This window comes from Acanthisitta chloris, unplaced genomic scaffold, assembly GCF_000695815.1.
Source record: "Acanthisitta chloris isolate BGI_N310 unplaced genomic scaffold, ASM69581v1 scaffold16862, whole genome shotgun sequence".
In the NCBI taxonomy this organism is placed as follows: Eukaryota; Metazoa; Chordata; class Aves; order Passeriformes; family Acanthisittidae; genus Acanthisitta; species Acanthisitta chloris.
Genome location: NW_008662335.1, coordinates 28,788 through 39,643, shown reverse-complemented (window position 1 = coordinate 39,643; position 10,856 = coordinate 28,788). Strand labels below are relative to the sequence as shown.

At 43.9% G+C, this 10,856-nt stretch overlaps 1 protein-coding gene across 1 annotated transcript; it reads left to right on the top strand.

The window, feature by feature from the left end:
* The first annotated feature begins 757 nt into the window (after window positions 1–757).
* LOC103798311 (chromosome unknown open reading frame, human C2orf44) lies at window positions 758–7,483 on the top strand. The gene is made up of 3 exons (XM_009070563.1): window positions 758–2,608; window positions 5,190–5,307; window positions 7,212–7,483. The coding sequence occupies exons 1-3, from the start codon at window positions 758–760 to the stop codon at window positions 7,481–7,483; spliced, it is 2,241 nt and encodes a 746-aa protein (XP_009068811.1).
* The last annotated feature ends 3,373 nt before the right edge of the window (window positions 7,484–10,856 follow it).

Genomic DNA, 10,856 nt, shown 5'->3' with positions numbered 1-10,856 from the left:
TTGCAACTCATTCTGTGCCATGGCCTGGCAGCTGAGCCAAATCCTATGGATTCCTTTGAATTGGCTTTCATGCGCAGAGTAGGGATTGCTCACAGCTCAAGAACTAGAAATACCTGTAAAATCCTGAACTTTTCCAAAGTGTTGGTGCCTTGTATATGGCTTCTTTTAAATCTTTTCTCATTCATTTAATCAGAAAAATCTGCTTTGATCCCAACTTTCTTCAGAATTGCATTTGCTTTTTTAGAGATCTTTCTGGAATTAGCATGCAAATGCTTCCTTCTCACACGCTTAAGTCAGGATCAGATTGGGAGATAATACATTAATGCTTGGTTATAGTTGTAAGGGATTATTCATCTGATCTCAAATGATCCATGAAGTTGAGAGTGAGAGGTGATATTTTGAGAATTGTGAAGAGTGAAGTAATTAGAAAATATTCTGAGAACAGCAACTTGTCAACTAGAATGAAAGGACTGGTCTTGTGGTGAAAATGCAGCAGACAGCTGACAGTAAGCCTATCTAAACAGCAAAGTTTCTTTCCCTTAAAATTGCATTTCGCAAAGGAAACATCGTAAACAAAAAATTATAGGGTTGGGCATTAAGCATAGATCGACATTACGTGTTTATTGTCTTTCCTGGAAGGAAGAGTCCAGCGTTAGCAGGATTGTAAGCTGAATAATCATACAGGTATTGTCCTCTATCCTCTACCATCATTTATTATTCTCATTCTGTTTTGTTTAGATGTCTCACATTAAAAATCATGGAGCTGGGAAAGGCAAAGCTGCTGCGAACTGGCCTCAATGCCTTATACCAAGCAATTCACCCCGTGCATGGGATTGCCTGGACAGATGGGAAGCAGGTGATACTGACTGCTTTACACCTTCATAACGGAGAGCCCAAATTCGGTGACTCGAGCGTGGTGGGTCAGTTTGAACACGTGCACGGGCTGTACTGGGGCCCGTGTCCCCCCGACGCCCCGGCCCTGCTCGCCGTTCAGCACAAGAAGCACATCACCATTTGGCAGCTCTGCTTTAACGCCACCGACAGAAACAAGCTCCTGGTTTCCCAGATCTGTGACATCAGCGAGCCGTTCCCTGTGCTCCCCCAGGGCTGCGTGTGGCATCCCAAGAAGGAGGTCTTAGCTGTGCTGACTACCCGGGACGCCTCCGTCTTACCCTCTGTCCACCTCAACAGCTCCAGGATTAGCGCGGATATCAAAGGCACTGGGCTCATCCACTGTGCCTGTTGGACCAAGGAAGGCAACCGCTTGGTTGTTGGGGTGGGCAGTGCCCTTCATTCTTACATTTGGGATGATGCTCAGAAAACACTGAACGCTTGTTCTTTCTGCCCAATCTTTGATGTGGGAGGATACATCTGTGCCGTGGAAGCTACGCAGAATTTCCAAGTTGCTGTTGCCACTGAGCTTCCTCTAGACAAGATCTGTGGCTTAAATGCTGGTGTTGCATTTGAAGTTCCAGCGAGCGTTGAGACTGAGTCCTTCCCCTCGCAGTCCAGTTTGTGTGGGGAGGAGGAGTATTCCATGGATGGGGGCAAGAAGTCACTGGACTCTGAGAAGTCCTTGTCTGCAGTTACGTCTCCTGTGGATCTAACTCACATACTTTCTAGCAAGCCAGGTGCTGATTCCAGCCCTCTCCTTCACCTGAGGCCCAAGGACTACCTGACAGGAAGTGGCCAAGATTCTTCACACCTCATCTTGGTGACTTTTGAAAGAAAGGTTACCACTACCAAAAAGGTTAGCATCCCAGGCATCCTGGTTCCTGATATAATGGCTTTTGACCCCAAAACTCAAACTGTATCGGTTGCTTCCAATACTTGTAATGTTATTTTAGTCTATTCGCTGACTTCTTCCAATTTACCCAACATTCAGCAAATTCAGCTAGAGAAAAATGAGAAACCAAAGGGTTTGTGCTTCTTGACTAATAAATTGTTACTGATACTGGTTGGAAAACAAAAATTCAGTGACCCTGCATTTCTTCCCTCTTCAAGATCAGACAAATACATGATCCGATTGATGATTAAGGAACTAATATTTGAAATGGGTCCTTCAGCATGTGCGTCAGTTAATGGCAGCTCCAGCCTGAACCTTTCCAGCATACCTCATGATGCCTCCAGAGAGGTTCACCCTCTCAGCCGTGGGCTCCTGATTCCAGACCGCTCTGCCCTTCAGTCCCCTACGAGCCGAAGGAGACTCATCGAAGAAATCAAGAGTCCTGTTTGTGAACAGAACTTGGTATTGAATGTGAATGACCTCAAAGATAAAAAGATGTCCATGAATTTTCCTCCAGTTCTCGAGACTCTGGATGCTGAACCAGTGAATCGGTCTGTGGCACTGTCTGCTGCATCCAACAAGCCAACATCTCCCAAGAGGCAGCCAGAGGCAGCTTCCAAAATACCAAACTCCTACAAGAATAACCTGTTCAGTGAAAGGGAGGCAAATTACTTCTTGAAAAATGTAGAAAAACTCTCTGGTAACTTCACAGAATTGCAGCATCGTCTCTGTGAATTGACTGAGCTGCTAAAATCTGGGAAGAGAAACCTTCCGGTGTATCCATCTTCTCAGGAACCCTCTATTATTAACATCACCTGCCAGGTAATTTTGATATCGGAAGCCTTAATGATGAAATCTGTTTATGGCTGTATGTACTTTGTAGTGCCTAAGTAATGGTCAAGAGGATTAGATTTGCATCCTGTTCCTGCAGTGGGACTGCTGTTACAAGTCCCAGTACTCTGCAGGCTTCCAGTGTTTTTAAAGCAATGGGATATCCGGGAATGTGCAGCTCCCTGACCCCACCTCGCCCTGGGCCAGGGCCCTCATCTCTGGCCCAGGCAACTGTGCCTGCTCCCTCTGCACAGAGGCTGCTGGGACTCCAGAGCACCCACGTGTGACAGCTCAGGTGTGGAATTAAAGCCTTGTATGGAGTTCTAGAGAGGGAATGTTTTTCCTAAGCAGTTTCTGAAGCTTTCTGTATAGAAATTTAGTTTAGCGAAGATTTCCACGTGTGGGAATTGGTATCAATCTCTTGCTCTCCTGCGAGGGCAACTAAAATAATGGAGACTGAAACAAAAGCAAATTGCTTTGGCTCTGAAACTGAAATGTTGCTGATGAGCATTGAGAGCACCATCTGAGGAGGAAGTGGACCCTTAGGGACACAATAGATTATTCCATTAACATAGCTTTAAAATGGATTTTAAATGAAATTTCATGTGAAAAACACTTTGCCTGAAAGATTTGCTCTTGTAAATCTCATGCTGGAAAGGGTAAGTTACATGATTATCAAAACCTGGCACAGATCTACTAGGTCTCTCTTAGAATTCAGATTAATAAACCTTAGTCAATATTCAAAGTAATTTAAACTGCCATTTTACTTTCAATAAGCTCTTATTTTATGTTTTATTATTGCAAAAAGTTATCAACTTTTGTAGCACTGAACTCTTAGATCCTAGATCCTATTCCCTCACTCTCCTCACTTCTTCCCGTTGTAAACATTTAATAATTGTAGTAACCTCTTTTTTTCAGCTGTCTTAAATATTAGTTATGTGTAGGGCATTACTCTGAGAAGTGAACATTTCCTGCAGCAAACCTTATGTCTCGTTTATCTGAGGTGTTTTTAGAAACCTATTTTAACTCGAGGCAGCACAAATCAGTGTGAAACTTTGATATTCAGCTCTTTTCACATATGGTTTGAAACTGAGTTCTGTGTATCACCTTGTCTTGGTGTTCAAGGCCAGGTTGGATGGGGCCCTGAGCAACCTGGTCTAGTGAAAGGTGACCGTGCCAGGGGGTTGGAACTAGATGAGCTCTAAGGTCCCTTCCAACCCAAGCCATTCTGTGATTCCAAGAGCTGGATTAGCTACACTTGCTTGTAGCTTCACAAATTAAAGCACTGCCACAATTTCACCTATGTATTTTGATCACTGATGATCTGTGGCAAGAAAAGTGTTTGACTAGAATTCCAAGGGAAATTGGAAGGTCTGGAAATGCTGTGTTTTAACGTCAGTCAGAGTACTTTTGGTTCAGAATGGTTAAGAGGTAAACAGGGATCCTCACCTCGTGTGCTGGGCCCTGATCATTTCTCTGTTGCCCAAAGGGATTAGCTGTGTTTTACAAGAGGAAACCCAAAATGTCCCAGATAAGCAGGTTTATGAGAGGGCAGAGGTTATCAGTGCAGAAGGCAAAGAGCATGTGAGAATCTTCAATGCAAGAGCCTTGAAGCTGTGTCAGGGGAGGTTGAGGTTGGGTATTAGGAAACCAGAGGGTGATTGGGCACTGGAATAGGCTCCCCAGGGATGTGATCACAGCACTAGGCCTGTCAGAGTTCAAGAAATGTTTGGACAAGGCTCTCAGGCACATGGTTTGATTCTGGGGGCTGTCCTGTGTGGGGCCAGGAGTTGGACTTGATGGGACTTGTGAGTGCCTGCTGACTCACAATATTCTACAGTTCTGTCATCTCTGCCCTCCCCCTGCCCTCCACTCTCTGTGGGTGTATGGATCTGTCCACAGCAAGGAAAAGGAGTCAGAATTTTTTGTCATGACCCAGGGATGTTATCAAGGCTTCCCTGGAAAGTGATGTGGTTGTGTGAATTTGACCCTACACAAAGACACTATTTGTAGTTTTGGTAAAAACTGATCTTTTGTAGATTTTAAAAATACTTTCCTCTGCCCCAAGGAGGATATTCTTTGAAGAGGGTTTTTGGATTTAGGGCTTTGGGAGTGATGGTCAAACAAACAAGCCCTTCTGAGTGTGTTCCTTGCTCCAGCATTCATGAGCAGGTGTTCTCACCTCTTAAGCTGTGGATCAGAGAGGGACAAGGATGGGAAACCTGCAGCTCTACAAACTCCCTAGGGAAATGTCCCTCACAGATACAAGGATGAGAGTGCGGATTGCGCTGTGGATAAAGCTCGTGATTTCTTCAGCAGCAGTGCATGATTTCTTCTCCTGTGGTTCTGACGTGCTGGATGAGCAGCGTTTCTTGCTGCTCTTGCTTACACATCAGCACTTTGGGAGCTGAGACTTTAAATCTTGCAAATGGGTCTGGATGAATGTAGCATTTGACTTCCTGTAAATGATGTTGCTGAAGGCAGGTCTGTGATCCTGGTTTGATTAATGCCATTTTGACATCTCTACTTAAATATACATCAGAGTAGCTAATGACTTTATTTTCACTTACAGAAGCAGCTTTCCAGAAGTGAGTCCGATGAAAGTCGGGTTGTTCTTCTTTGTGGTGGTAAACTGCGCCTAAACGTCATCCAGCAGATATTCAACCTGTCTCTTGTAGAAATGCAACACGGTAGGTTGTGATTATCCAAGAATACAAACACTTTAAACATGTGTTGCCCAGAGAAGCTGTGGCTGCCCCATCTCTGGAAGTGTTCCAGGCCAGGCTGGATGGGGCTTGGAGCAACCTGGGAATGTGTCCTTGCCCATGGCAGAGGTTGCAGCAAGATGATCTTTAAGGTCCTTCCAACCCAAACCATTCCATGATTTTATGTGACATTCTCAGTATGCAATAGCAATATGCATATTCCATCTGTGGAAAAATCCAAGGAATAAATAATGAAAGATTATTAATAAAAGTTTGCTCATTTGTTTTAGAACTTAGAGATTCTTCTCTGATCTGATTCTGAGAAGAATATTTACATTATAAAAAAGAAGGTGCAAACTTTTTCATATTGATACCTCCTAATCAAGTAACTAGTTCTACAGGGAAGTTACTGTCAGCCACTGTTGTATTTATGTTTTCAGCTACTCTAAAGAGAGAAGTCTGAATAACAAGGAGGTTAGAGTTGACCAGTGATTTGGGAATGCAGTTTTCTATATTTTAATCTGTAGCTCCAGCATCTGGTCTCCTTTAAGAAATCCTGCAGTTTTTCTGAACACAGAAGCAGCTCTGTATGTTTTAGCAGTGCATTTCACATCAGTTTTTGCAGTGAAAAAAACTACCCCTTACTGCTGTGGTCTCCTCTGCTCTTATCAGTTCATGCCAGGCCCATCTGGTGGGTCTGTGTATCTGTCAATTCTGAGTGCCTTACCCTTGGCAAAGGTAGAAAACACACTTCTGGGACATGATTTCTCACTACAAGGATTCCTTATCCCATATTCCAGCTACTTTCCCACTGTGTCTGCTGCCTGCCATGCTTGCAGATCACTGAGCAGCCATCCCAAAGCCTTGAAGCTGCTGTTTTTACCATTGTGCAGGTTCCTTAAGTAGTTGTCGGAATATGTTTGTTTGAAATATGAATAGGCAAAGTAGGGATAATATTTTGAAATTCCTGACTTGTATTGATTTTCAAGTTTGGTCTAAATGAGATATTAAGCCAAAAGATTAAAGGGTTGTTGCTTTTAAGCTACAATCTACTTGTGACCTTACTTGTGACATGAAGTTATGTAATGTAAGTTTAGAAACAGCTGGAAATGTTTCTCTGAATTCCCTCACCCCCCAAGCTCTGTTTTATTGCGTCATCAGCTTAATGGGTACAAGTATGAAAATTTTCTGGTTTATATGACCTGGTAGAAGTCAGTGTTTTGGATCCAGTAAACGATTTCTAATTGTAAAAAAATAATGCCAATGATGAACAGCATGGCCAGCAGGTCAAAGGAGGTGATTCTCCTCCTCTACTCTACTCTTGTGAGAGCCCAACTGGAGTACTGCATACAGTTCTGGTGTCCCCAGCATAAGAAGGACGTGGAACTGTTGGAGCAAATCCAGAGGAGGGCACAAGTTAAGAGGTCTGGAGCACCTCCCCTACAAAGACAGACTGAGAAAGTTTGGGCTGTTCAGACTGGAGAAGAGAAGATTGTGTGGAGACCTCATAGCAACAGTATCTGAAGGGGCCTACAGGGATGCTGGAGAGGGACTCTTCGTTAGGAACTGCAGTGATAGGATAAAAAGTAATGGGTATAAATCAAAAGACAGGATTTAGATTAGATCTTAGGAAGAATCTTTTTACTGTGAGGGTGGTAAGACACTGGCACAGGTTGCCCAGGGAGGTCGTGGATGCCCCAACCCTGGCAGTGTTCAGAGCCAGGTTGGATAAAGCCTTGAGCAACCTGCTCTGGTGGGAGGTGTCCCTGCTGATGGGAAGGTTGTGACTAGATGATCTTTAAGGTCCATTCCAACCCCTTAACATTCTATGATTCTACATTCTATAATTATAGGAAAACTTACCAAGAGACATTTATGTGTCTTCACAGGTTCCTCTTGGATTGTTCTCACAGCAGACAGCGAGGGCTTTGTCCCATTAACATTTACATCTGAGCAGGAGGTAGTTGTAAGAGATGCCAGTACAAAAGGCTACAGTGCCCGTTCCTCCAAAACTTTGGACATCATCAGTTCTACACAGGAGTGTAGATCTGCTTCTTCTGAGAGCCTGGATATCACCAGTTCTGTGGAAGCCCTCAGAGACTGCTCCTCCAAGCCCTCGGACAGCAGCAGTCCCTCCACACAGCCCAGCAGTAAAATGTAGTTGTTGACAGTGATGTTGCAGTGCCTGTCTGATGATGGGAGGGTTTCACATTTGCTGTATAGGACTGCACATTCTCAACAACAGTCTCAAATCTCTGTTGGATTTTTTGTTTTGTTTCATATCACTGTAAATTATTTATTTGACCCTTGGAAACATTAACTTTTTTTTTTTTATACTGAGCGGTGTTTTTTAACTCTGCCTCTTGCAGTGCAGACCAGGTCCTTGTACCAGTGGTGGAAAAGCAAGTTGTTACAAGCTTACAAGCTCAAGTTTCCATCTTGATCTTTAATAGGATGGTGTTAGAGATAACGGTAAACTTGCATAATAAAGATATCCTTGAACACGCAGCATTGTCCCTCATTTCCTCACTGCCAAAGCCTGAAGTATTACCATGGTGTTGTTTGGGAACAGTGCTTGCAGAAGTGCCCCTGGGTTTGCACTGGTGTTACTAAGGGGGTAAGCACCAGTTTAGGTTCATGGAGTTCAGGGCAAAGTATGCTCATGTGGAATATCCATGGTATGTAGGAGCAAGATCCTTTTCCCCTCCTGCCCATAATGCCTCCCTGTGCTTGCTCCTCTGTGGGGAAGTGGCTGTCACGTGTGTCATCTTTTGCAATGAGAACATTCACTTAAAGGGTGACAAGAAAATGTTCATGGGCTTTCACAGCGAGAGAGAGAGAGAAAAGCAAAAGGGAAATTTATTAAATAAAGTTTATGTAAGCACAAGTTTATGTAATGTGGATTGCAGCACTGAAGAAAAGACTAATCCAAGATTGCTCCCCATAAAATCAAAGCACGATAACATTAAGCAGTTTATCAGGCTTTCACAGTGGCAGTTACTGCGTGAGAAAGCATCAAGTGACTAGATTATAGAACTGGAGCTGCTGTCTCAGGACTAAGATAATCTGGGGGGGTTTTTATTGCCTATGTGGAAATCTAGCCACTGTCAAATCATCTGTCCACAAAAATATGAAATTAAAGATACAATATTAGCAAAAGCTGCAGGGAGCACTCAGTGTTGGGTGGTACAATGTGAAGTTGCAGCTTTTGATGAATAGGGGAGGAGGAAAGCAGGTGAAATATTTGGCAACTGTGGACTTGATCCTGCACTTAACAGTTACCCTTTCTCAGTAATTGTCACTGTTTAATCAGGAGGTGGTCCTTGATTACTGCTGCCCTTACCAGAAAGCTGAACATTAAATGAAGGCCCAAATCACTGAAGAGGTACCAAGCATAATCCCAAGAGTCCTTAGGAGATGATTCCAGGGTGTTTATAGGGAGTTTCCTTCTCTTATGGCTCTTTCACCTCCACAAGTCTGGGAATTCTGGAGTTGCTCATTCTCTCTGCCTGGCCAGCACAACACAGCTGAGATTTTTCCAGGAATCCAAAGGTGGTTACAACTTTGCTTCATCCCGCACTGATGTCAGCAGGTATGCCTAGGAACTGAGGCTCATGATTTGGCATGGCCAACACTGGCAGAATTGTTGAAGGTGCTGGATGTGGCAGATGAGCAGATTCTATTTTATCAGTTTGAAGATGACCAAAGGGTGAGTTTGTTTTGGAAACACAAGGAAAGTATTTCTTAATGGGCTGCAGCCAACTTGAACAGAAACTCTTCAGCCAGTGTAAACCTGGTTACATCATCATGGTGACAAGGTGGTGACCTGAGTTGGCCTTAGGCAGGCAAAAACATCCTCTAGGTAAAACAGAGATGAAATTCTGTGGTGGAGAATACTAAAATGTGAAGGAAATCCTCCTGATCCTTTGCTAAATGTAGATGATTCCACACACATCAGCAAAGACACACTGACGGGATAGGTGCTGGTCTCCAGAGTGTACCTCCATCAGCAGAGCTGGGCAAGTGACTCAGTTCCATAGGATCTGAGCAATCCTTTCTCACCATCTACAGCAGAGCATAGCAAAAATGAGGACAGACAGCTGAAGGGTGGGTGTAGCTGAAACTCGTAGGCTTGTCTAACATCATTTGGGATATGAAATAGATCAGGAAATAAGATTTTTTCTGCTGCCACACTTCTAGAGCAAACATGCACATTTCCCAATAATTCAACCACATTGTTGCTCTCCAGCTGAGGTCAGAGGCTGCTGCTCTGTAACGTCTCAAGTGGTACTGAGGACCCAACCTCTCTGCAAAGTGCCACGGCTTGAGGACCATTATTCCTGGCGTTTGTTCAGCTCTGTTGTGCCAGTTTGTGTCTTCAGAGACTGTTAATTCTCAGGTGCAACATAGCAAAAAATCTCCTCTGCCTCAGGGACTGACATGTGCTGCTGCCTCATCTTTTGAATGAAGCTTCCCAGTGAGTTAGCATTTGGTTTATGCATCGGATTTGGAGTTTAGTGACATGAAACTTCTGAATTGATACTTTCAGCCTAAACATACACACATTTTTGTAACTATGATACTCAGCAGTCTTACTGGGTATCTGAACCATTGTCTGGCAGAGAGTTAAGGTTAAAAAAAAAAGCATCCAGTGGAGCACAAGGAACTTGTGATCTCAAAAATTGCAGAAAACCAGAATTACTTGGAATGCAGAAGAAGAAAAGAGGTGAGATGATGCAGCAGGGAGTGAATCGAGTAGTAATTCTTATAAGGTGCAGGAGTGACTTAAGGAATTAGTACTCAAATCTTCAGAGCCCTTCCTGAAAACTCAGTGACCTGACACAGAAGGTCCCAGCCTTCAGGGACTTCCCAGAGACAGATGTCTGAGGTGGTATCCACCTATTAAAGTGGGGGAGTGAGAACAAGGGATCTAATCCACCTAAGCTGAGGCAGGTCAGTAAGCTCAGGGGCAGACAGCAAGACAGAATTACACAGTCTGCAGGAGGCACAGCCCATGGCCGACAGCAGCCCCCTCCATCTGTGCCTTGTGGGGAACAGCAGCTTGGACATGTGGTTACCTGTGACCTGTGAGGAGCAGATCACCAACAGCAATGCTCATTATTGTTAGAAACTACAAGGGGGATGAAACCAGAAGAGGAGACTGGGTTGATGGTTGGACTTGAAGATCTTAAAGGTCTTTTCCAGCCTTAATGATTCTGTGATTCTATGACTAATGACTAGCTCAGCTACTGACTGCCAGCAACCAGCCCAGTATGGAAGATTTGGGCTGCCATCACTATACTTCAGCAAGGACAAGGAATTGGCATGGTTTGCTTTATGGAGCACTACCCAGTGACACATAACTCCTTTATCCTTCTCTTCTCTTTCTCTATTTGTGTAAATTCTTTTGTTGGAATTGCTTGCATGCAGGTGGGGAAGTTCTGTCCATTAGGCACCCAGCTGGTTTAATCCAATCTCCCATATTCCTACCACTATATTTGGGTATTGCTTGAATGAGAACCCCTGGGGATTGA

Bases quoted from the DNA above. Each gene is read 5' to 3' on its own strand.
- LOC103798311 (XM_009070563.1), top strand. From the start codon at position 758: ATGGAGCTGGGAAAGGCAAAGCTGCTGCGAACTGGCCTCAATGCCTTA. The intron at 2,609-5,189 runs GTAATTTTGATA...TTTCACTTACAG, and splicing joins TTATTAACATCACCTGCCAG to AAGCAGCTTTCCAGAAGTGA. The intron at 5,308-7,211 runs GTAGGTTGTGAT...GTGTCTTCACAG, and splicing joins TCTTGTAGAAATGCAACACG to GTTCCTCTTGGATTGTTCTC.